Source organism: Rhinolophus sinicus, chromosome X (genome assembly GCF_036562045.2).
Source record: "Rhinolophus sinicus isolate RSC01 chromosome X, ASM3656204v1, whole genome shotgun sequence".
Taxonomy (NCBI): Eukaryota; Metazoa; Chordata; class Mammalia; order Chiroptera; family Rhinolophidae; genus Rhinolophus; species Rhinolophus sinicus.
This window is the reverse complement of record NC_133768.1, coordinates 111073846-111099306: the sequence shown is the minus strand read 5'-3', so window position 1 is coordinate 111099306 and position 25461 is coordinate 111073846. Positions and strand designations below refer to the sequence as shown.

The window sequence follows — 25461 nt, the reverse complement described above, 5'->3', positions numbered from 1 at the left end:
TCTATCCAGCTCCAGAGAATGCACCCTTGCTTTCATCCTGAGACCACTTTCTAACATAAGCAATCTGCACAGGAGCCCTTGTCTCAAGGTCGGCTTGGCTTTTTGGGGCACTCACATCCCTTCTCCAGACTCCTCTAAACCAGGAATCAGGGAGGAAAGAAGGGCTTTGGAGGGACCTTCCCCCACCGCTGCCGTCTAATTAAGCAGCCCTGTATGGTTAATGATTCCGTCATTAACCAAAGCCTGGAAATAAGGCGTGCAGCCAGGTGGTTTGGGCTCAGCTGCTCTCCTCGGCACCCCATGGGAACCCCGCCCTCAATCCGACGCGCTCGCTTTCCAGGCAAAGGTCTTTTCTCTCTCTAGGCTTGTCCAAGAAGAGAGGACAGGAGAGAAGAGGAAGAGATGGAGGGAACGTTAAAGAGCTGTGCCTGAGCGCCAGCTGCAGATGAGACACAGGTAGGTAGACTGCGAACCCAGGCAGGCTAGTCCTGTGCTCTCGCGAGGGACATCCCAAGCCGCTTGGCCGGCTCTCCCCACGATCCACCCCTTCTCACGCTTTTCTCTTTTTCTTCTTAAATAAGAAAAAAGAAATTAACAAAGGTGTCCATTTCAACGACAGCGAAGGAACAGCTGAGTTGAAGGAGAGAAGCTGTCATTAAAGGGAAGCCAGAGGGAGGAGTAGAGGCATTCAGGCTGCAGCGTGGATGACCTGGCAAAGGGGCTGATATCGCGCCCCCCACCAGAGGCCCGGCGCTCTCTCGGGGATCCTGGGAGGCGCTCCTCCAAACAGAACCCCTGTCTCCTGGACCTGCACGGCGCAGGCGGCACGTGCCGTGCTGGGCGCCCAGGGGCCGAACGCCGGGGGTGCCAGGGACCCTCACCCTCCACCCAGGCCCCGCCCCCGGTTTCCCGCGCCGGCTCCTGAGGCTTCCCGCCGCCGGCGCTCCCACCCAGCCCCACTCCCCTCCACCGCGCGCGTGCGCCCCACCCCGCGCCCCTCCCCCGCCGCCGCCGCGGGCGCGCGCGCGCGCCCGTCGTCCCGGGCGAGAGCTGGAGACGGCCGGGCCGGCTGCAGGCCGGAGGACTAGCGTCGAGAGTGCCGGAAGCGCGACCGGACGAGGCGGGAGCGCGGGCGCGGACCTGGCCGCGGGTGGGGCCGCCGCCCCCAGCCAGCGGGCCGGGCCGCGGCGCCGAGCGCGAGGGCCGGGCTCCCAGGGCCGGCGGCCATGGGCAGGAGCCGGAGGCGGCAGCGGCAGCGGCGGGCCCGGCGGGCGGGGAGGCGCGCGGCCCACGGCCCCTGACGCCCCCAGCGGCCCGGCGCGCCCCCGCGCCTCCTGGGGGGCCGTAGCCAAGCAACGCCTGGCGCGCCTGCCCATCCCCCGCTGCCCTTTTTTTCCTGGCCGGGTGTGAGGGAGCATGCCCGCGCCTGGTCTCTGCCAGCTAAGAGTTAACCCGAGGGGCGTGGAGCTGCCCCTCCCTTAGGGGCGTGACCCCCCTCCCCCGCTAGGCGGCCCGCCCCCCGCGCTAGGGTATGGCACCCGGCCCGGGCCCGGGACCCGAGGTCCCGCGCACGGACCAGTGAAAGGCGTTTTCCCGTTCCCGCCCTCCTTCCCTCGCCGGCCAGCACCATGGGATGTAATATGTGCGTGGTTCAGAAACCGGAGGAGCAGTACAAAGTGATGCTTCAGGTAGGGCGGCTCGGCCGCTGGGGCGGGGGGCGTGGGTGCCACCTGGTGAAGAAGCTAGCCCATGGGGAGGTCCTGGTAGAGCCGGGGCCGCAGATGTGGGAGGGCTGGAGGGCTCGAGAGGAAGAGGTAGGGAGCCATCCTCGCCCTAAATCTCTGCGGCTGCTGGTTATTGGTGCTCGATGGGAACCAGTCACAGATGGGAACTGCGTGGGGATGAGGGTGCGGGGCGCATCCTTTGGGCGCCTGGAGTAGATTGCAACGCGAGCCTTGGGTCGCGTTGGACCAGGTTGGAAGTAGGGCTCGGGCCGAGTCCCGCGCGCTTGCACCCCGGGCCTGGGAGCCAGGAGGCGCGGTGCTGCGGCCGCCAGCGCGGGTTGGAGGTTGCATAGCAACGGGCTCTGTTCCCTGCGCAAGCTCGCCCCGCTGGACCCAGGGTAGGGGCAGGGAGCCGGGTGCCGGCGGCGGGGGAGTGGGGGCGGTCAAATCCAGGTCCCCGCGGGACAGGGGTGCAGAATCGCCCAGACGGCCGGAGGCCCCGCCGACGCCTGGCGTGGTTCGGGGTACTAATCCCGGCACCCACTCTCTGCTCCAGCCATGCCCAAACGGTGGGCTTCCAGGCCTTGGGTGCCTCGGGTGAGCGGCGGCCGCCGGGGTCAGCGGGGTGGGCCGTCCGCGGGCGGCAGTGCCTGACTTACTGTCTGTCCCGCTGGGCCTTGGGGGGTATGGACCGGGCGGTGAGTGGCTGGGAGAAAGAGATACCCGGCCACGCGCTCGGGCCCGGAAATCCAGCTCCAAGGCTGGGAGCCGGGCTTCCTTGCCTGTGCGTGGCGTGACTTCGTGAGTGTGTGCCTGTGCCCTGTCTGTGTGCGCGGAGGCTCCTGCGGTCCCGCGTGTGTGTACTTTCTGTGTGCGCTGAGAACTGTCTAAAGAAATGTCCCAGATGACGTGGCTTGAGACGCCCCCAGGGCTAAGTGGAGGGAGTTCAAGGTCAGAGGGAGTCGGAACCCAGGGACAGACCGGGCGCAGACCAGGTATGCGCTTCAACTGTTTATTGGTAAGGACTGGGGAGCAAGTGCAGGCCGGAGCTGTATTGGCTGGCGGAATGGGGTCTCCTTGGAAGAACAGGGGGAACCCCTATAGGCATCAGCGGGGGCGTGGCGAAGGGAAGAATAAGTGCATCAGGGGATTGGGGAGGCAGGGGAAGCGCCCAGCATTTGTGCTGGGAGCCTAGTTCCTCTGGCCCTGGGGGAAGGGGCAGGAGGGAGAATCTTGCCCCTAGCCTGGCGGCGCTCTGGCTTCGCTCTCCCGGAGTCAGATCTTCAGGGCACGTGGAACCCTCCACTTTTCCCGCTCCTTGCCCTCCGTCTTCTTTCTACCATTCTCGCCCCTCCCCCTCGTCTCGATCCTGGCCGTTGCCATTGCCTCCTCCTGGGATTGGGTTCCCGAATGACCCAGGCTGGGACCAACAGGCAGTCCTGTGGAATCCCATCCTCATTGCTTCCTTTCTTGGAATCATTTCATCAAAAGGCAAGCGGTTCCAAAGCGGTAGGCTCCGGATTTTGCCAGGGAGAAATTGATGTAGTACTTTATTTCAGGCCGGCCTCATGGTGATATGTGAAAAGTGGAGGGTAACCTGCGAGGCACTACAGGCCCGAAATGAGCCATGTTTGGGAGGTGACACTGTGGTAACCTTTGGGGCTCCCCATAACAGTGGGGTAGGTGGCACAGGTCCGGCTGGGATTGCTTTCAGAGGGGGCTCCATGTCAGAGGAGGGCTTGAAGGGAAATTTCTGGGCCAGATGTTTCTCCTTGAGAGAGTGCCCCAAGGCCTGGGCTAGCAGGACCCCAGGAGGCAGGCTACCCGACCCCTGCTGTTTCCTGGGAACGCGGCTTTCTTTTAAAGCTCCTGTGGAAGTTTGGATAGAAGGGGAAACTGGATGCAATTTTAAAAGGAACCATCCTTTAAAAATAAGGGAAGACAAAAGAAGATTGAATTTTTAAAATCTAGAAAGCAGAGAAAAGCATTCGCTATCAAAGATGACCCCATTTTGGGGGGCTGGAGTCGCTGGCACAGCCAGGAGAGCTTCTGCCCTGAGCCTCTTCTCAGAGAAGGAAGCTTTTGTCCCAAAAGACCGGTCAGCTTCCAGGACCCCCTGCTTGTCCCCAGTGCTCCTTAAACATTGGTGCTCCCCCAGCTTCAGTGGCATTTCTCCCTGTCTCCTCTGTACCCGGGGTGGCCTCTGCACCTACCCCAGAGTAAATGACACCACGGAGAGACAGGGCAGCCCAGAGAAATGGACTTGGACAACTACACCACTTGCCACGTGACTTCCTTCTGCCAGAGTTCCCTGGAGCCTCTTCCTAGATCCCCAGAGGTCTCTGACCCCCAGGTTAAAAGCCCCCAAATCTCTATCCTAGCCTTGAGTTCTAGGAACTTTTCTCCTGATAGCTCACGGGCACTTAAAAAAAACCCTACAAATTTATTGAGATACAGCTCGCATACCCTTGTAAAATGTACAATTCAGTGGTTTTTAGTATATTCAGAGAGTTGTGCAACCATCACCAATACCTAATTCCAGAACATTTTCCTCACCTTAAAGAGAAACTCGGGGGGTGGCTGGTTGGCTCAGTTGGTTAGAGTGCAGTGCTCTTAACAAGGTCGCCGGTTCGATCCCCGCATGGGCCACTGTGAGCAGCACCCTCCACAACTAGATTGAGACAACCGCTTGGCTTGGAGCTGATGGGTCCTGGAAAAGCACACTTAAAAAAGAAACCCGTACCCATTTCCACCCACACCTCCCAGTTCCTGGCACCCACTCATCTGCTTTCTGTCTATGGATTTGCCTTTTCCAGACATTACATCTAAATAGAACTATATGATATGTGACCTTTTGTGTCAGGCTTCTTTCATTTATCATAATGTTTTCAAGGTTCATCCATGTCACTACTAAATTTCTTTTTTGTTGCTGAGTAATATTCCCTTATGGCTATACCACATAGTATTTATCTATTCATCTGTTGACGGACATTTGGGTTGCTCCCACTTTTTGGCTATTGTGAACAATGCTGCTGTGGGTGTACAAATATCTGTTTGAGTCCCTATTTTCAATTTTATTGGGTATATATGCAAAAATGGAGTTGCTGGATCATATGGTAATTATGTTTGATTTTTTCAGGAGCTGCTGAACTGTTTTCCACAGGGGCTGCACCATTTTACATTCCCACCAGCCGTGTTGTAAGAGGGTTCTAATTTCTTTACTCCTTCCCCTAAACATTTTTTGACAGTAGCCATCCTACTGTGTGTGAGGTGGTAGCTCACTGTGATTTTGATTTGCATTTTTGATGGCCAAATGAGGTTAAAGATCTTTTCATATGCTATTGGCTATTTGCATATACTTTCTGGAGAAATTTCTATCTTTATGACAGTACCACACTGCTTTTACTATAGCTTTGTAAGAACATGGATGTCTTTCCTTCTGGGTCTTAAAATTTCCTTCACTGATGTTTTACACTTTTGTTAAATTTATTCCTGAATATTTTATTCTTTATGATGCTATTGTAAGTGGAATTGTTTTCTTAATTTCGTTTTCATCTTTCTCATTGTCACTGTATAGAAATACGATTGATTTTTTTTGCGTATATATATTACAATAAACTGCACATATTTATTTTAATTTTTTCCTCCTTACTACCCCAGAAGAAGCTTTCTTTTTATTATTAGTTTCAGGTGTACAAAACAACATAGTGGTTAGACATTTACACCCCTCACAAAGTGATAACCCCAACTAGTCTACTACCCATCTGACACCATACATAGCTATTACAATACCATTGACTATATTCCCTATGCTGGACTTTACATCCCGTAACTATATTGTGACTACCAGTTTATACTTCCTAATCCCCTCCCCTTCTCCCCATCGCCCAACCCCCTTCCCATCTAGTAACCATCAGTTTTTTCTCTGTATCTATGAGTCTATTTCTGTTTTGTTTGCTCATTTATTCTGTTCTTTAGATTCCATATATAAGTGAGATCATATAGTATTTGTCTCTGTCTGACTTATTTCATTAGCTTAATATTCTCCAGGTTCATCCACGTTGTTGTGATTTTTGTATATTGATCCTGTATCTTGCAACTGGAACCTTACTAACCTTATTAGCTTTAACAGTTTTTAGTGGATTCTTCAGGATTTTCTATATATGGGATCATGTCATGGGCAAATAAAGATAGTTGTTACTTCCTTTTGTACTTCCTTTCCAATCTGGATGCCTTTTCTTTTTCTTTTTTCTTGCCTATTTACTCTGGCTAGCACCTCCAGTACAATGCTGAATAGAAGTGGACATTCTTGCTTTGTTTCTGATGTAAGAGGAAGCTTCTAGTCTTTCACCAATGAGCATGAGGTTAGCTGTTGGGTTTTCATAGATGCTTTGAATCAAGTTGAGTAAATTCCCTTCTATTCTAGTTTGAGTGTTTTTATCATGAAGGGTTGTTAGAATTTGTCAAATGCCTTTTGTGCAGCTATTGAGGTGATCACGTGGCTTTGGCCCTTTTATTCTACTGATCTGGTCCTATCACAGCAGCAAGTCCACTCCAGCTGCACTTCTATTATCCCGGTCATGTCTTCCAAGGGTAGGTGCTGGAGTTGGGGGGGATGAGCTTGAAAAATGTGGATAGGACCCTGAGTAGCGGGGCTAATGCATGTTGAGTTAGGAATGGGAAGGAGCCAGGTTACAAAGGGGGAAACGGAGGAAGTGAGCCACCTAGCACCACAGCACAAAACGCCTTCCATGTGTTCCTACTTGCCAGGCCTGTGTCCTCTCTCATGCATCTAATCCACTCGGCACTGTTGAGCTTCTTTCTCTGCTTTTCCTGTCACTCCAGTCTTCTTGAGCTTGGTACCCCTTCTCTGACTCCATCACATGCTGGCTGGCAGGCTTGGCATAAAGGGGGGGGTCTATGTGACAAAGGAAATGGCTCCAGCCCACTCCACCCATTTCCTGCATGGCCCCCCCAGACCTTTGCTCTTTTTTCAGCCTGGACCACAGTGAAGATAAGGGAGTCAGTATTGCCTGTCTTCTCCCCTCTGGCCACCTGAGCAGAGGCTAAAGGTCACCTCTCCAGTGCTTTTGGTAGTCCCCCAAGCATTCTTCCGTCTGGCACCTACGTGATGAGCCCCCACTGGGCCAGCCACCATTCTGTGCTGGGGATCCTGCTTGGAACTTCACACACGCCTTGTCCCCTCCCCCTGGGGCCTCTGTACAATGAGGAGGGAGACTGACCATGAACAAGCAGGCAACAGTGAGGGAGAGAGAAGGGCCAGTCTGCTGCTGAGAGCAGGGTGGAGGCCCGTGGGCCCGCCTCCATCCCCTCCATGGCACTTTCATGGCTACCTGGTGTTCTCCCACTTGAGTGGGGGCTTCTTTTGAGCAGGGCTTTGGTCCTGTCATTGTGTATGCAGTAGGCCCTCTGGAAATGAAATTATTGTGGAGGCCATAAATGGGGCACTGAATTCCAATAGCTGTTATCAGCACGAACTTTGCCATTATCCCAAGATGTTAAAATGCCCTTCCTCCCTTACCTAATTCCTGAGAACTGTCTGAGCCATTGATAGAAAATTCTAGAAAATGCAAACTAATCTATAGTGATAGAAAACAGATCAGAGATGAGTGGAAGGGAAGGGATGACGGGCATGGGGACACTTGGTGATGATGGAAATGGTCACTATCTTTTTTTTCTTTTTATTAGTGTCAGGTGTACAAAACAGCATAATGATCAGACATTTACACCCCCCACAAAGTGATAACCCCCCGCAAGTCTGCTACCCCTCTGACATTGTACATAGGTATTATAATACTGTTGATTATATTCCCTGAGGTACTTTACATCCCATGATTACACCTATCTATCATCTATCTATCTATCTATCTATCTAATTGAAATGGTCACTATCTTGATTGCGGTGATGGTTTCACAGAGGTGGGTGTGTGTGTGTGTGTGTGTGTGTGTGTGTGTGTGTGTGTAAAACTTCGAACCATACCCTCTAAATATGTGCAGTTTATTGTATGGAACTTATACCTCAGGAAAGCTTTAAAAACAAGAAATACAGTACACACACACACACACACACCAAAGGACAAAAAGCAGGTGAGAGCACTTAGCCCGGCACCAACTCTAGTGGCTCTGAGTTGTACCTTCTTTCTACCTCAGGTCTCTGCAGGGAAGACAGTGCTGTATGCTGATATTGAATGGCTCACTGGTTCAGTGCCTCAGTTTTCTCACCTGCTAAATGGGAACAAAGGGTATATGCCTCCTGGGGTCATTGCCATGGTGAAATCAGCAGCATCAGAACTGGGTCCCCTGGGATCTCATTTGGGTAGGGGAATGGGGGTTGCTGCCATCAGGCCATTCATTAAGTTGGTTGTTAAGACATTGAAATTGGATGGAGAAGGCTGTACTCATGGACGTGTCACAGTTAATGTCCAGTGACAGAGGAAGGTCCAGTATTATTCTGAGGGGTTTCTTTTTTTTAAATTTATTGGGGTGACAATTGTTAGTAAAATTACATAGATTTCAGGTGTACAATTCTGTATTACATCATCTATAAATCCCATTGTGTGTTCACCACCCAGAGTCAGCTGAGGGGTTTCTAATGTGAAAGAAAGGGGAGAAAAAACAGGAAGAGGAGCCCTGAGTTGTGAAGAAGGGTAATGGATAAGATTAGTTAGGAAGGAGATGGAATCAAGCCAAAAGAGGAAAGACTTGAAAAGTGGGGCTTTGGGGTTGGCTTTGTGATGTGACAGGTATCGCCCCTCTTCGTAGTACAATCTGCCTCTTCCTCATACTCGTTTTGAGCAGTGGAAACAAAAAGCACTCCATAAAGAATATAGTTTTGATTATTGCTAGATTGGATTGTGCCCTAGGGCCAGCCACTTTAGCCCAGAGGTACGTGGGAGTGGGAGGGTTTTTAGTTGTCTGGGAAGCTGTGAGTGAGCACACACCTGAAGGTTGGTCTTTTTTTTTTTTTTAATAATTGTTTTATTTTTCAGTAACAGTTGACCTGAAGGTTGATTTTTTTTTTTAAATAATTTATTTTTTAAATTTGTTGGGGTGACAATTGTTAGTAACATTACATAGATTTCAGGTGTACAATTCTGTATTACATCATCTATAAATCCCATTGTGTGTTCACCACCCAGAGTCAGTTCTACTTCCATCACCATATATTTGATCCCCCTTACCCTCATCTCCCACCCCCCACCCCCTTTTTTTTTTGATGATGACCTCAGGAATTGCTTTGCTTTTCACCCAGGCGCTGTGGGGCATCCCTGCTGCTCTCTCCAAAGGACTTCAGAGGTGCCAGAGAGGCAGGGTGCAGGGCAGGCTGCAGGGCAGGCGCATCAGATTTCAACAGACTGTGGTTCGGCACCACCCACCACTCAGCAACTTTGGGGAGGGAGGAGGGAGGAGAGAGACCCTTTTTGGTGTCTGAACCCCGTTCAGGTGTGTGTAAGTCCTCCCTGATTCCTTGAGGGGGGTACTCTGGGACAGCACGAGGTCACGCTGGGGTCCTTGTTAAACTATAGGATCTGACTGAGGGGGTCCAGGGTGGAGCCTGCGATTCTGCATTTCTCAGACGTTCCCAGGCCATGTGCTTGCTGCTAGTCCTTTGGACCACAGTGAGTAGTGAGGACCTCGGATGGGTAGGAACATGAGTTAAATCAATGAAGCCCCAAATCACATCAATATGACTTAGGAAGTGAGTTCGTTAAAAATAAGAAGGGAGGCCTCACCTCAGACCTATCAAATCAGTTTCTAGGGGTCATTGCCCAAGTAGGGTCCTAAGGGACATAATCTGTTCTTCCATGCCACTTGTAGTAACTGACCCTCCTTTCCCATCATCTACACCCTGACCGACATACAGGCAGCTCACGGGCACCCGGACATACACCACCCCTAAACTACTAAAAAGACCTTGGAGATGAAGACCTCCCATGCTTCTCTTGCTCCTGTCCCTGGGCAGAAAGGCTGGGCACAGAGTTACAGCGGTGGATGGTATGGCTTGTTCAGCAAGCCTCAACTGGGGGCATGCCATTCCCTGGGCCTATCTATCACATGGTGATGGAGTGTGTTGCTGTGTCCCTGCTAGAATTCTTACAAATGAAGGCAAATTTCAGCCACCAGTGCAATTTATTCAGGCAAGGATCGCCCTTGGGTGGTAAAACCATTAGATAAAGGTTGTTGGGGAATAGGGTATTCACAGGGTCTCAAGGTATTACACCAGATTACTTGTACATTAGGAAGGGAAAATGCAATGTTGCAGCCTCCACCTTGACCACGTGATCAAAGCAAGCAAGCCTCCCAATAGGACAGCCTGGCCCCAGTGCCTCCTGATATTGGGGTGGGGGTGGGGGGAGAAGGACGTAGCAACTTGTTCAAGTGTTTAAGCTGAATCTTAGGGCAAATCTAGACTCTGGGACGTTCTACAAGGCAGCTGCCCTGGAAGAGGTCAATGTCATGAAAGTAAAAAAAAAATATAAAGTGGATAGGTTTTTCTAGAGTAGAGGAGACTAGAGATAGACATAACAAATAAATGTAATGTGTGTGGTCCTTGATTGGATCCTGGATCAGAAAAAAAAAAGCTATAAGAGCATAAGTGGTACAATTAGAGAGAGGTGGAGGTGACTTATCTGCTAAATCAATGAGCAGAAGGGTGTTGTGGTTTCCCAGGGAATGGGAGTGTTGGTGTCAGCGTCTTGCTTTTGAAAGTATGTGTAGAGGAGATGGGGCGGCAGAATGTGCATTCTGGGGAGATGTGGGTGAAAGGCACACAGGTGTCTGTGGTTAGGTGTTGCAATGTTCCTGTGCATTGACAATTTTCAAAATCCAGAGTTGGGAAGACCTGAATGAGGACTTCCGTTGGGCCACTGAAAGGACAGGAAAGCCAAGAGACTGCTCTTCGCTGACTTAGGCAGGGCTGCCCCTTCTCTGGGCTTTCTTCGCCAGTGCTCTGTTAGGAGGTCCCCAAAACACTTGTCTGGGCCGGGGAAGCCAGACACAGATGTGTCCAAAGTGTCCCCTGGACACTCCTGACTGCAGAGCTGAGAGCCAGCCAGGGCAGCGGGTAACTTCCGGTTTCTGTTCTCTCCTAGCTTCAGTTTCCTAATCTGCAGAGTGGGGTTAGGAGACTCATAACGTAGCAGCCATGGGCACCCCTAGCAATTATGTACTTCACCACCTCCCGTTGGCCTTGCCTCACATGAGTGAAAGGGCCTTCCTCCTGCCTCCCAAAGAGTTGCAAGCCCTGCGGGACCCCCAGTCACCCAGGCCAGACTTCTCAACCTTCCCCTCCCTCCTGCTCGCCTGCCCAGATTCCAGATCAGAGCATTTGGGAAGCATAGCGAGCGTCTCCCACTGGAGCCCCGACTAGAGCTGCCCCAGGCTCCCTAAGGCAGGGCTTGAGCACCTGCCCCTGCCAGGGGTAGGGGACGACCCGCACCCTTGGGAGACACGGGAGACACCACGCGCTCTTTGCGCTCTTTGTCTGCCGCTCCCGGCGGGGGCGGGAGTGAGCGCTCCTAGGGCCCCGCCCTCCGCCTTCGCGGGCCCCGCCCTCCGCCTCCGCTGGCCCGCTGGTCCTCCCTCGGGAGGGGCTGCGGGGTTGGGGGGGAAGCTGTGCTTTCCCCAATGCCCACCTGGCCCCTCCCCAATCGCGACTGCCCAGTGAGCTTTACCGCTTTGCTTTCATCTGTCCCTGTGTCTCTCCTTCACCTGCCACTGGCGTCCCTTTTCCTGCCCCTGTGTTCCCCTCGCCTACCTCCAATGTCCGCCAGGCCTCCTCAGGGTGTTTCCCTCACTGTCTGGCATTATGAATTTTTTCCTCCCATCATCAGTATTCAGACGCGCACTCAGATGCCACCTGTCTCCCCCCCCCCCCCCCCCGGGGATGAGAGTCAGGTCCCCCAGGGCCGGCCCTCAGCACAGAGCAGCATTTAGTAGCCCATGGCCCAGACTCCGTTTCCGGTACAGCCTCTGATCTGATGCTCCACCTGCCCCCGCCCTTGCTCACCTCCAACACCCTTGATTGGCAGAATGGTCTTCCCACACCCGTCACGACTCCCTCCAGATCCCTCCTTTTGAGCTTGGCTTTAGCGAGGGCCCTGCTCCCTCTGTGTCCTGTCCTCTCCACCCCAAGCTGCTGAGGAGGGGTCGCACCCTAGGGGCTTGGCTTGCATTGAGATACTAGGGTGGGCATTGCGGTGCTGGGTGGGGATGGGCTCCCTCTGAAGTCAGACCTGGGGATCTGGGTCTCGTTGGTTGGTACCTAGGGGGTCAATAGGTACCTTCCATTATGGGGCTTCCTGTCCCCTTTTTAAAATAATTTAAAAACTTTTTCAATTACAGCTAACATAGAATATTACCATGTTTCCCCAAAAATAAGCCCTAGCCGGACAATCAGCTCTAATGTGTCTTTTGGAGCAAAAATTAACATAAGACCAGGTATAATATAATATAACACCCTGTCTTCTTATAGTAAAATAAGACCAGGTCTCATATTAATTTTTGCTCCAAAAGATGCATTAGAGCTGATTGTCTGGCTAGGGCTTATTTTCGGGGAAACATGGTATATTACTTTCAGGTGCACAACATAGTGATTAGACATTTATATCACTTACGAAGTGATCACCCCGAAGTGATCACCCCAGTAGCTCTAGTGTCCTCTTCTGCTCAGACCCTGGGCTGGGGAGACAATCACCCACACCTTGGCCACCCACAGATCCTTTCTGCAAATGCAATCCTAGAGATAGCCAGTGGGGGTGGGATGGCGGATGGTGTGAATGGGGGGGTGTTGGCCTAGGCCTGCTCTGGGCCTGACGTCCACTGAGGCTAACTGGCCCAGCCCCATGGCCAGGCCCTTCTCCAGCTTTCCACAACGACCTCCCAGTGCGCCCTGGCGTGGGCGTGGGGTCCTGTTGGCCAACTCACCTAAGGGCTGGGTGGCCACAATTCATCCCCCTCACCTTCCAGGCAGGAGGTCCTGGGGAGGAGGCTCTTCTCCCACCTAGAGCCCACAGCCCAAGGTCCCCCTCTACCCGCTTTACCTTCTCTGGGACCCCAGGCTCCTGGGAGCTGCCCCTTTGGCAGGATACCTGAGCACGAAGTTGAAAGCAGTGAAGGGAGAATGCAGTGCCTCCTGAGCCTCCTCAGATCAAGTCTGGATGTGAAGTCTGATGTGACTTCATTGCCACTGCTCTCCTTTAATTGGCACCCAAGGGGCCTGAGCCCAGAGGCTGCAGTCTGAGCCTCGCTGCTGAGGACCCAGGAGCACAAACCAGCCAACTGCCATGGTCTGCGGGAAAACAAAAACTCAGAACGGATCACAGGCTACATTGTTTTTGTATGTTTTCTCTGGTTATAAAAGTAATGCTCATTGGAGAAAATCCTGTAAAGAACAAAAGTACTATCTCCCAGAGATAACCACTGTGAATATTTTTCCATTTTCACGAATTTCTTTCTAGTCTCTAAAGAAAGCATGGTGTAATATTTGATACATACGTACATACCAGTGAATATACATAACACACACCCATGAAAAACAGTTTTCAAAGCCCTGAGAGCCCGCCCCCTACACCCTCTGAGCTAACTCATTTACATTTGTGGCAGCACGAAGCGCCAGCACACCCCCTTCCCTGCTTCCTTCGCCCAGGCTGCCTCCCACTTCCCGAGATCCTCACTCCTCCCAGAAACCTCAGACTTCCATTGCCCCCGCACAATGATTTTATATATTCTTTCCAAGCCTTTTTCCATAAGCATATTTTATATGGTAATCATCATAGTTCACGTGTCATTTTATATCTTTGGGAAACAGACTTGTTATTACAAGACTGTGGTAGACAGAGTTGCGATTGCTGTAAAGTTTCTGGCCTTAAAAATAATACTGGTACCTCAATGAATTAAATATAGGATGATCGTATGGCTCAGCGGTTCCACTCCTAGGTGTATGTACCCCAAAGATTTGAAAACGGACTCAAACACGAAGTCAGGGACTTGTACAGGAATGTACCCAGCAGCATGAGTCACAGGAGCTAAAGGGTAGAAGAAACAACCCAAATGTCCGCCTACCGTTGAAGAAACAAAATGGTCTGTCCACACAGTGGAATATTATGGAATGCAATGGAATATTATTCAGCCTTAAAAGGAAGGAAGTACTGATGCTTGCTGCCATATGGATGAACCTAGAAACCCTGCTAAGGAAAGATGCCAGACACTCAGATCCATATTGTAAGATTCCATTTATATGAAATGTCCACATGGACAGAAAGGCGATCGCTGGGGGCTGAGATGAATGTAGAGCGGATGGGTGGGATGTCTTCTTTTTTGGGGGATGAAACTGTCCTGGAATTAAATTGACATGATAATTGCACAACACAATGTGAATACACTAAATGCCACTGAATTGTACACTTTGAAGTGGTTTAAGATGGCAAATTTTGTGTTGGGCATATTTTGCCACAATAAAAATAATGTTGGAAGATAAATTGAATTGTCCCAAGAGAGGCAGTTTTGCACTTGATGGAGGAGACATTTTTTTTTTTTTAAGTTTTCTGACAGTGGGCTCATCCAGCAGGTATCACTCTCCCTGAACCGGAAGTGCTCCTGGCCCACCCTGGGTCCACATGGAGTGTGTTCCTAACCCTGGATTCCTTCTGGATATATGAAGTAGCAAGAGCTCTGCCCTCAGATGCCCCTGTCTGGTAGGGGTGACAGACATAGAAGTAGATCTGAGGGCCATCAGTGCCTGGGAGGTCCTGGGGGTCCCTTGGGGTCTGGCTTCCCCTCTAAGCTGTCCTCTGGCCCAGCCTGGGCCTCGCACAGCCATCCTGAGCCTTTGACTTCCAGTGGGCACTCTCAATCTGAAATCGAGGTGTGGTGTGAGTGTATTAGGTGTGAGCCTCCAGAGCCTGATGTAAATTAAGTCACAAGTCATGGCTTTGAAACTACCCCACATGTTTGGTCTACCAGGGTCCCAGGTGTTCACTGGGCCTTCCGTGGCTCCCATACACAGGCACTGGGGCAGGGCCTCACCGTGCATCTGCTTGCCAGCGAGCGTGGCCAGGATGGACACGCCTGGGCACCTGGCCTTGAGTGGGTATAGGTGACAGGAGGGGGACAGGAAGCGATGAGCCAGGTGCCAAGAACACCCACATCTATTGCTCCAATCCACAGAAGGAAGAATGTGTGAGGGGTCAGCTGTAAGAGTCGGGGTAAGAAAAAAAAAAAGAGTCGGGGTAAGAAAGTGATGTCCTCATCAAATGAGTAGTTTACCAAAGTCTTGGGATGGAGACAAGGGACAATGACACAGGCTGACACTTAGTGAGGCGTGGGGAGGGGACGAGACAGACCTGAGGTAAAATGGTTCAACACAGGGTCATAGGCCCACCTCCACTGCCACCAAGCCCTGCGCCTCAGTCACACAATCCATTAACCCCGGACCACCGCACTCACCCACCCCAACACACGCTCTACCCCCACAACTCAGCCAAAGCCCACTCACATCCCCACCCCCTCCCACACCCCTATTTCCACCCCACATAGGTACCCCCCTCCCACACCCTCAGAGCCCCTCCTACGTAGAGGAAGGAGGGGGCGTCTCCCAGCTTCCTGGCTGAGCCTGCTCTCCATTCCCTGCACTCGTGCTGCCCCCCACCAGGCCTGAGATACTGTGGCTGCTCAGGGCTCCCTCTAGCTGCTCTGCGGAAACTCAGAACTCTGAAGGCACCTGACAGTTTTCTGTATTTTTCAAATGTTCTAAAATAAACCTGTTTCTTCTGTAATTAGACAAAATTGATTGACTAAAATATCTTTGCTGACCATGGAAAGTTTGGGGAGAGGGGAGACAAAAACAAATGATTATCCACAGGGACATAATCACATAGTAGAAAGGGCATTAGGAGTCCCGTTGCTGAGAGGAGCCGTGGCTGTCCAGGTGTCCCTAGGACTCCCTGTGTTTTCCCGAGACAGCCTGCCTTTCTGGAAGGGGCTGGTCTGTCATGTTGCAGCTCAGAAGACAGCATTTTGCAGTTGGATTGGGCACCTCTATGCAGCACCCTGTCACCTTGACACACCCAAGGAGGGAGGTGGCAGTGTGAGGATGGGAAGATGTATGGCTCGGTCAAGCGGAAAAGGGCTCTCATTTGCCACAGCCGCCTGTGCTTCTGTGCCCTTGCCCAAGTTGGGGCCCTTCTCCCTCTCCTGCAGAAGCTCTGTCCATGGGTGGACGTTGGGTCCCTGGGACCTGCACTCTCCACGCTGACTGTCGGTGTTTCGCTTCCACCAGTCCCCCTGTCTTCCTGGCCCCCTCTCCCTTCCCCTGATGCAGGGCTGGTGCCACCTGCTCAGGGAGCCTTCCCTACCCAACCTTCTTAAGTGGCTTGTGGCTGGCCCTGTGCTTCCTTAGCAGCCGCTGCCCCCAAGGTCTGCTTAGCACCTGCTGGATGTAGCCATTTTGGGTGTCACCGCTAGTGTGTGACCCCTCCCCAAGCCCAGAACAGACTTTCCACAGCTGCTGAGTGAATTGAAGACCCTATACCATCCCCCTCTTTTATGAACTGCTACTTCCTGATTCTCCCTTACTGGTCCCATGACACACGCCCTGAATTCTGCTGCGTGTGTTCGGTCCTTAGTCTTCTTGCCTCCCTGCCAAGGAAGGCCTGGAGGTCGCAGTGTGTGCCGTGGGGTTCACTAGCTCGAAAGTGACTGTCCCAGGGCCCAAGGCAGGCAGGCTGCTGCAGAAATTAGGGGCTGGGCTGGGGCCAGCCTTCTGCTCCCAGTTGCCTTGAGGGCATGCGTTGGTCCACCCATCTGGGGCTCTGCCCTGGATCTCTGCTGGGAAGGCCCTCCATCCTCCGTTCACTGTCATCCTGCTGCTCTTCCCTGGAGGCTGCTCCAGTCCCACCTTCTCCTTAACCCCCAGCCCGCTATGGCCTCCTCCTTCCCTGCTCCCCACTCTGACCACTGCGCAGCTTGTCCTGGCTCATGATCTTGTCTTCACTTCCTTCATCCTGCTGAGCCTTGGTTTCCTCATGTGACAAATGGGTTGTCGGGGTCAGGATTTGGGGGAGAAGCACATCAGGTGCCCAAGAAATGGTGGTGGTTGTAAAGGCCACTTCTTTGGCTCTAGGCTACCTTGCAATGCCAGGAGGCTCCGTGTGTGTTGGCCTTTTCTTGGTGAGTCCCTCTCTATCCTTTACATCTTCTTACTCTAACCGACCCTCCTGCCAGAACCCATTTGTTGATGCCCATCAGGAGAGGAGCCAAGGGAACCCCGCAATCTTCCAGATGCTAGCTCTGGCCTGTGTTTCCCTGACCCGGTACACAGTGCCGGCAGTTTCTGGCCTTAGGGGCATGGCCCACCGATCCACAGACAGCACTGCGTGGGGACAGGGCTGACAAGTGGGGTTCAGCTGGGAATGAGGGTGCTAAGGGTAAGCAGGGATGAGGGTGGAAAACAGATTTCTTGGTTGAGCAGACTGGGGTACAGGTTGGTGGGTTCTCACAGGGGCGTGTCTCTGCCACAGGTAAACGGGAAGGAGCTCTCCAAGCTGTCTCAGGAACAAACCCTGGAGGCCCTGCGCTCCTCCAAGGAGCCCCTGGTGATCCAGGTGCTGAGACGAAGCCCCCGCCTCCGGGGGGACAGCTCTTGCCATGACCTGCAGCTGGTGGACAGTGGCACTCAGACTGACATCACCTTCGAGCATATCATGGCGCTGGGCAAGCTGCGCCCGCCCACCCCGCCCATGGTCATCCTGGAGCCGTACGTCCTGTCTGAGCTGTGAGTCGCCCTCAGGAGGGCCCCGGGCCCTGCCTTGAGAGAGGGCATGCCACCAGGGGCGGCCATCTCTACGCCACCCAGAAGCTACATTGCTGCAGCTCTGGGCATGGCAGGGAGACCCCAGCTGGCTTGCCCTCTTGGGCAGGAAGCAGGTTCCTTGGCCTCCAGAGCTGACTGTGGCACCCAAGGGCTCAGAAATCTGCAGGCCTCTAGCCTCAGGCTGGACACCAGCCGGGGCAGGGGCCAGGGGAGACTGACACATAGGCTCCCCGTTGTATCTACCCCCAGGGCCAAGGCAGGAGCATCCTGGGACCTCGCTGCTGGAAGGTTGAGGTCCTCAGCTCCTCCTCCTCCATCCTCTCTCTTCTGCCGTCCCATCGTCTTCTGCCTCACAAGCATCACCCCTTGAATCTTCTTGCATTCCTGTCTGTCTCATCCCTCTCCCTGCTCTGAACCTCCTCCATCTCTTCGGCTTCTTTCTTTGGCCCGCTCGGACGAAGGGCCTCTCATCCAGGCCTGGTGGCTCATGACTGTGTGAGCGCTGACTCATTCTGCTAGTCTAAACCCGGGCTGCAGGGAGGGGTTCCCGGGATCCCCTCCTCCACAGAGGTAGGCCCAGGGCCACCAGCAGCCAAGCTCGGACTCGGGGCAAGGAGGAGGGCACCGCTGGCAGTAGAGTGGGTCCTTCTCTGCTCCCCAGCAGTCCTCCAGGGCCTGGATAACTCCTGGGGGCGTTGCATGAGTGCTGGGTGGGAGGGGCAGGTAGTCTGGCTGGGGTGTGGTGTGGGACAGGCTGGGAGAGCTAGGCATGCCTGGGTTCTCAGTGCGAACCCCTGAAACCCCTGTACACTCCCGTTCAAGAACCATTCCTGGTCTATGCATGGATGCATGTAGTTCAGAAGGAGGGGGTTCTCAGAAGGAGGGTCCCCTGAGGGTGCACCCAGAGCAGGGCTCCATGCTGAGTAAATTGGGACTGGCCAGCCTGGGAGCTGGGGCTAGGGCATAAGAGGAACAGATGGCCAGCCTGACCCCTGCCCCCTTCTCCTGGGCAGCCCCCCCATCAGCCATGAGTATTATGACCCAGCGGAGTTCATGGAGGGAGGCCCACAGGAGGCAGATCGTATGGACGAGCTGGAGTATGAGGTGAGCCGGGCAAACAGGCCAGGCGAGGGCCGCCAGCCAGGCGAGGGTGCCAGCCCCAGGATGGCTGTCTGCAGCCCAGCTCGGGCCTGGCTCCTGCTGCCCCCAGGTGGCTGGGCCTTGTGGCCCTTCCCGGAGTGTGGCTGGTTCCTCAGGCTCACTGGCTAAGTCTGGCTGAGTCGGGGAGGGCACGGGTGAGGTCCTATGGTCGGTGTATGTTGGTGAGTCTGTGTTCTACATCTGTCTGTGTCCTGTGCGTCCCATGTGTCTCGATTGTGTCTTGGGCATTTCCTAGTAGGGAAGACCACTGGACATAAGCACCATCTGGTGATGGTAAGAGAGACCCTCCAAACCGGGGGCTGGAAACAGCTCATGTGAAGTGCTGCTGGGGTTAGGGCCAGGCCGTGGCTGCCGCCCCTGCTGCTCCTGCAGCATGGGTCCTTGCTCACTTCCTTCTTGGGCTTTCTTCCTCTGCTCCCCCCACTCCCCTTGTGGCAGGAGGTAGAGCTGTACAAAGCCAGCCACCGTGACAAGCTGGGCCTGATGGTTTGCTACCGCACCGATGACGAGGAGGACCTGGGCATCTATGTTGGAGAGGTATGAAGGTGGGGGAGGGGGGTCTTCTAGAAGGCAGCGGAGTCCCATGCCACCTATAAGTGTGCTAGGGCCTCAAAGCTGGACTTTGATGCCCATCTGTGTAGCACCAGGGAGGGGGCCAGGCGCCATTGTGGCAGGTGCTGAGGCGGGATCTGGCACACAGAGTGCCCATACCATCTTACACCCTCAGCCTCTCCACACTGCCCAGGCCTCAAAGGCTGCCTCTAAGGACCCAGCTGCCAGGCATAGGGCCTGCTTAGCATCACAGGGAGGTTGCCAGCGGGTGAGGTCAGGGCAGCCAATGGTTTCAGTGTATTTCCAGCCTGGCATCCCTTCCCAGCATACCTGTGGTCAGGGTGGCACAGGAGGCAAGACTGAGGCAGGATGAGATCCTGGCCAAGCTTTGTGCTCCCTCCCATGTCCTGCAGCCAGCCCTCCTGGTATTCACAGGGTCATTCTCCCCCACCTGGCTGTGCAGGTGTCTGTGTGTCTGCAGGAAGACGGGCTGCTCCCCTGCTGCCCTCTACACTCTAGCAGTGTCCTAATCAGGTTAACCTTCCTCTGACTATCCTACCACTGATGTTTTTTTGAGTACGGGAAGGTATCCAGCTTCCTGCATTTGCCTAGCCTCTGACACACAAAAGAACAGGCTTCCATGCAAAAGAGTGTAGGAGTGCCAACCTGGGCATGAGCATGGGGGTGTCAGGCAGAGGCTGGGAGCTTTTGGTCGGCAAGTTGGCAGCTGGTCTTGGGGAGGTGACTAGCCCCGGACCCATTGGTCTGTCCCTGCCTCCTGGAACTTGGAAGCTGCTGGCCTGAGCTGAAGAGGAGTAAGCAAAGAGCCTTGGATTTGCTTTGCTCCCCACCACCCCCAGGGTGAGGCTGCCCCTTCCTACGGAAAGGGCACCTTAGTGGAGGTGCCGAGTCCCCAGGATGTGTGTGCCTTGCAGGTGAATCCCAACAGCATTGCAGCCAAAGATGGCCGGATCCGCGAGGGAGATCGAATCGTCCAGGTGAGCAGGGCGGGCAGGCCTGACCGGAGGCCGCGCCAGCTGACCTACCCACTGCCTCTTCTTAGCTGATCCCAGTTCTGTGCTGCTAAGAGCTTAGCCTGGTGCCAGGCACCCTGCAGTGCTCAAAGCCGCGGCTACGTCTCATGTGCACAGCTGCCCTGGTGGCCCCGTGTACCCATGGGATCCGCTCTAGCACCTTGCCAATCTCTCCTCTCTGCCCCCCAGACATGAGCACACTTCCCACTCCACGCTGTCCTTTGAGCACATGTGCTTCTGCATGGGTCAGGCTGCCCTCTCCCGAGGCATCTTCCACTTCTTTCCTTCCTACCAAAGCGCAAAAGCCAGGCCTCGGCCAGGGTCCCCACTGAGCGCCCATGCAGAGCCAGCCCTGGGGTCCTTGTTGATTATCCCTCGCCTGCCACAGATAAACGGTGTGGACGTCCAGAACCGGGAAGAGGCGGTGGCCATCCTGAGCCAGGAGGAGAACACAAACATCTCCCTGCTGGTCGCCCGGCCTGAGAGCCAGGTGTGTGTGCCTGGCTGGGTGTCCTGGGTCCCCTGACATCGGGTTTTCTGTCTTGGAAACTGCTGATCTATAACAAGGACACAGACATGCCAACCACCTAGCACTGATGGACGGCCGGTGGTGTCCCAGGGCCCACTTCCTCTTCTGGCCTGTTACAGCTGAGTGGGCTGGGACCACTTCCTCTCTTGGGTTGTTGTCTTCACTGAGCCCAGGAGGCTGCGTATAGGACCTTGAGGCAATTGGAGGGGTGTCTGGGGAAGTCCTTAATGTAGTTGGGATAGCACAGCATGGGCCTGTCTCTGCAGCTGGCAAAGCGATGGAAGGACAGTGACCGGGATGACTTCCTGGACGACTTGGGCTCAGAGAATGAAGGGGACCTGCGTGTGCAGAAGCTGAAATCCCCCCCTGCCCAGCAGGTGAGGAAGGAGGGAAGGGCAGGTGGTGGGGAGGGCAAGCAGGAGGGGATGAGGAGGAGGGGCAGGTGAATGTGAAAGGTGGGCCAGACCCAAAAGCCCTTCTGATCCCCATCCTCCTGTGGCGCCCCTGCCGGTGGGACCCAGACTGAGTGGGGCTCATTTTTGTGTCCCAGCTTGGAAATGAAGAGGAGCAAGGGGCCCCCAGTGTGGGCCCAGGCCTGAGCAACAGCCAGGAGCTGGACAGTGGGGTGGGCCGGACTGATGAGAGCACCCGAAATGAGGAGAGCTCCGAGCATGACTTGCTGGGGGACGAGCCCCCGAGCACCACCAACACGCCCGGAACCCTGCGCAAGTTTGGCCTGCAAGGGGACGCCCTGCAGAGCCGGGACTTCCACTTCAGCATGGATTCCCTGCTGGCTGAAGGGGCCGGGCTGGGGGGTGGTGATGTCCCTGGCCTCACCGACGAGGAGTACGAACGCTATCGGGAGCTGCTGGAGATCAAGTGCCACCTGGAAAATGGCAACCAGCTGGGCCTCCTCTTTCCCCGGGCCTCTGGTGGCAACAGCGCCCTGGACGTCAACCGCAATGAGAGCCTGGGCCACGAGATGGCCATGCTGGAGGAAGAGCTACGGCACCTGGAGTTCAAGTGCCGCAACATCCTGCGGGCACAGAAGATGCAGCAGCTGCGGGAGCGCTGCATGAAGGCATGGCTGCTAGAGGAAGAGAGCCTCTACGAGCTGGGGGCCAGCGAGCCCAAGAAGCACGAGCTGTCCGACATCTCTGAGCTGCCAGAGAAGTCTGACAAGGACAGCACCAGCGCCTATAACACGGGGGAGAGCTGTCGCAGCACCCCGCTGCTCACTGAGCCCCTGCCAGAGAGCCCCCTGAGGCGGGCTGCTGCTGGCAACTCCAACTTGAACCGGACCCCCTCCAGCCATCCTGTCGCCACCCATGCTAAGGCAGCTCCTCCACAGGGGAGCCCCTCCAAGTTCCGATCCCTCTCCCGGGATCCTGAGGTGGGGCGGAGACAGCACTCAGAGGACCGTGTCCGCCGCAGTCCCAAGACGGGGGTGACCCTGGAGCGTGTGGGCCCTGAGGGCAGCCCTTACCTCTCGCGGCGCCACCGAGGCCAGGAGAGCGAGCACTACCAGAGCTGTGTGCAGCTGGCCCCGCCACGTGGCCTGGAGGAGCTGGGTCAAGGTCCCTTGAGTTTGGCTGGTGGCCCTCGGGTGGGCGGAGTGGCGGCAGCTGCCACCGAAGCACCCCGCATGGAGTGGAAGGTCAAAGTGCGAAGTGACGGGACCCGCTATGTGGCCAAGCGGCCTGTGCGAGATCGCCTCCTAAAAGCCCGGGCCCTGAAGATCCGGGAGGAGCGCAGCGGCATGACCACTGATGACGATGCGGTGAGTGAGATGAAGATGGGCCGCTACTGGAGCAAGGAGGAACGGAAGCAGCATCTGATCCGGGCCCGGGAGCAGCGGAAGCGGCGTGAGTTCATGATGCAGAGCCGGCTAGAGTGCCTGAGGGAGCAGCAGAACGCTGACAGCAAGGCTGAGCTCAACATCATCGCCTTGAGCCACCGCAAAACCATGAAGAAGCGGAACAAGAAGATTCTGGACAACTGGATCACTATCCAGGAGATGCTGGCCCACGGCACTCGCTCGGCTGACGGCAAGCGGGTCTACAACCCTCTGCTCTCAGTCACCACTGTCTGAGCCACCTAAATGGGAGCCCGGCTGCTCCAGGGAGGGCCCTCTGCTCCAACCCAGGTCCACTGAGCCCCAGAGACCCTGTCCCCTACTCTCACTTAGAATCTAGTGTGTGTCTGTGTGTACGCACGTGTGTGCGCACCTGTCTCTGTGTGTGTGAGTGTGTGTACCAGATTTTGTTACCAGAGAGAAGCCCCGAGGAGAAGGGGTACCGCTTCAGCATTGTGCACGTTTGTGTGCGACATGAGCCCAGGCACATGCCACGTGCACACGCTCACACACACTCCTACCAGAGCTCTCCCAGTGGAGACAGGGAAGTTGAGCTGAAGGAAAAACAGCGAGGATTGTCCTAAGCACAAGAGAATGTCCTGCTTAGAGCTGAGCACAGCTTCTCCCCCTGCTGGGAGCCTCCGCTATTGTAGACAAAGGCAACCCTGATTTTTGTGGTTTTTCTCCCTTTCTGTGCTTGCCACTTGTTTTTCTGTTTTGTGGACCTGCCCTGGGGGCTGGCAGCTCCTTCAGACAGCCTGTCAAAGGTGGAACCCCCCTGTGAGGGCTGGGAAGGAAGTGGGTGGGGGGAAGGAAGCGAGGGAGGGCTGGGGGGGTTAGGGAAGGGGTGGGAGGGAAGGGAAGAATGGGAAGCAGCTTTCCTGCTGGCCTCCACTCTGAGGTGTGGGAACAGGGAGCTTCTGACATAGCTTTGGAGGCTCACCCTGGGGGCGACCTCCTCTAACCGAGGGAGAGCTGAGACTGGGGGGCCTGGGCCATGTCCATCCAATAAGAAATAACTGCGCCCGGGGCTGTGCCTGATATGCTGTGGAGTGTGGCTTCTCTTGAGGGGTGTGCTTAGCGTTCCAGAAGCCAAGCCCCAGGAATAGCAGCGGAAGACAAGACCTTGAGGCCAAGACCAACATGGAGTTGAGGGGGCAGCCTGGATCCCAGTGAGGGGTGTGACCGGTCAGCTGGGCTGAATGGGGAGAAGACGCCCCGGACCCCACTTTGCATGTGTGGACCGGGCAGCCCCCAGGGACTGGTGCATTTAATGAGAGCTGGCCTCAGGGCCCCGGGGCCCCTCTGGCTCAGAGCACCTCAGATTGGAGGCAGATAGGCTGTCCATCCCTGCTCCCCGCCGCTGTCAGGAGAATAAAGCAAGCTGCCTTTTTATGGTGACTCTTCGTCTGCTGTGTTCCTTCTCCTTCCTGCTGGGAGAGCAGGTGTCCGCTTTGGGGTGGAGTTGGAGTGGCGGAGAGGACAGGTGAGGACAGGGCCCGACTGAAAGCTCTGCCTCAGCTTTCTTGGTGTGTCACTGAAGACGAGCAAGGTCTTCTGACGTCAGTGTCTTGTGCCCTGGGAGGAGGCAGGACAGGGTCACCGCACCATTTCAGAGGTGTGACGCGGTCACAGGAGTGGTCCCCAGATGCAGGAAGGCTGGCGGAGGCATGGCTTAGGAAGGCTGGGCCTGCCGCTGGCACGGTGGTTGAGGGCCAACAGTCCTGCCCTGGTGGAGCTGGACAGAAGCGAGGTCCACCCACTCCTTCCTGCCTGCTCAGAGCTGCTACCCTCCCTATTTGGGGACCCCACTGTGTCTAGCACGTGGAGTAAATGTCTTGGCCAGATGAATGAATACCTGGGTGGCCACAGAGGGCCCTTCTGGCTCGGGAACTCCCAGAGAGGCAGCTAGATAAATGCTGTGGTCCTGTTCAGAGCAGCAAATCACTGGGCATCTGCTGTCAGGATCGGTGCTACATGCTGTGTGGGGGCCAGGGCCCCAAAGACAGCAACTGTGGGGGCTTCATGGGCGTGGCCATGAATGAACTGTCTCCTGAACAGAAACTGGATACTGCCAGCAGCTAAAGTGGGCAAGGACACAATAAAACTCTCCCAAGACAGTGTAGACCTCATTAATTCCACTATTGGCGTGAGCAAGAAATCCGAGTCCATGTTCCCAGAAGCCAAGTGCCCTGCTGGGAAGGCTGGATCCTAAGTGGGCTGCACTTTACACTGTAAGCTGGGACACCAGCGGAGGGGAATGGAGGAAAGGGCTGGGTGAAAAGGGGTGAATGGGAGCATAGGCAGGGGCTGGAGATGCCTGCCTCTCAGCCCCCCAAGGCCTCGGCTTCAGAAAACTAGTTGGAGCCTCAGGCCAACTGTCCTCTGGTCAGCCCTCTCCAGCTGCTGGGAGGCTCCATTTGATGGCTCTAGAGGTGCCCCATTCTAACTCCAGTGGGGATGCTGGAGGCCCAGTGCTCCCGGGTTGTGGGCCAGGATGGGCCTGGAACCTGGGATCCCTGGGCCCAGTGAAAGCCAGTGCTGGGGATTGGCATTCATGGGTTCTGGGAAAGGTGTTGCCAGGACAGCTGGCAGCCCTTGGCTCCGGACACCCTGAAACGGTGACTTCACAGTTGGATCCCATTGCCAGGATCAAAAAGAGCAACTGGGGAGCCCACAGATGCCATTGTCCACACTGCCTGCCTTGCCTCCTGCCCAGCCAGGCCCAAAGCACCTGCCCCGCACAGGCTGTTGGCAGAACACAGGACCCATCA

At 55.0% G+C, this 25461-nt stretch overlaps 1 protein-coding gene across 5 annotated transcripts; it reads left to right on the top strand.

The window, feature by feature from the left end:
- The first annotated feature begins 1023 nt into the window (after positions 1-1023).
- Positions 1024-24088, top strand: PDZD4 (PDZ domain containing 4). Of its 5 annotated transcripts, none has more exons than XM_019755145.2 (8): positions 1024-1688; positions 17264-17517; positions 18570-18660; positions 19156-19254; positions 20205-20267; positions 20692-20793; positions 21099-21209; positions 21383-24088. In XM_019755145.2, exons 1-8 carry the CDS (start codon positions 1629-1631, stop codon positions 22922-22924), a joined length of 2322 nt encoding a protein of 773 aa, XP_019610704.2. In that variant the 5' UTR covers positions 1024-1628; the 3' UTR covers positions 22925-24088. The 5 variants fall into 5 exon arrangements, with proteins under 5 accessions (XP_019610704.2, XP_019610705.2, XP_019610707.2 ...); XM_019755146.2 differs by having other exon boundaries at positions 1025-1688; positions 17264-17499; XM_074323380.1 differs by lacking the exon at positions 1024-1688 and adding an exon at positions 17806-18051.
- The last annotated feature ends 1373 nt before the right edge of the window (positions 24089-25461 follow it).

Excerpts from the sequence above, each read along its gene's own strand:
- PDZD4 (XM_019755145.2), top strand. The coding sequence starts at position 1,629 with ATGGGATGTAATATGTGCGTGGTTCAGAAACCGGAGGAGCAGTACAAA. Across the intron at positions 17,518-18,569 it reads CCGTACGTCCTGTCTGAGCT|CCCCCCCATCAGCCATGAGT; the intron begins GTGAGTCGCCCT and ends TCTCCTGGGCAG. Across the intron at positions 18,661-19,155 it reads TGGACGAGCTGGAGTATGAG|GAGGTAGAGCTGTACAAAGC; the intron begins GTGAGCCGGGCA and ends CCCTTGTGGCAG.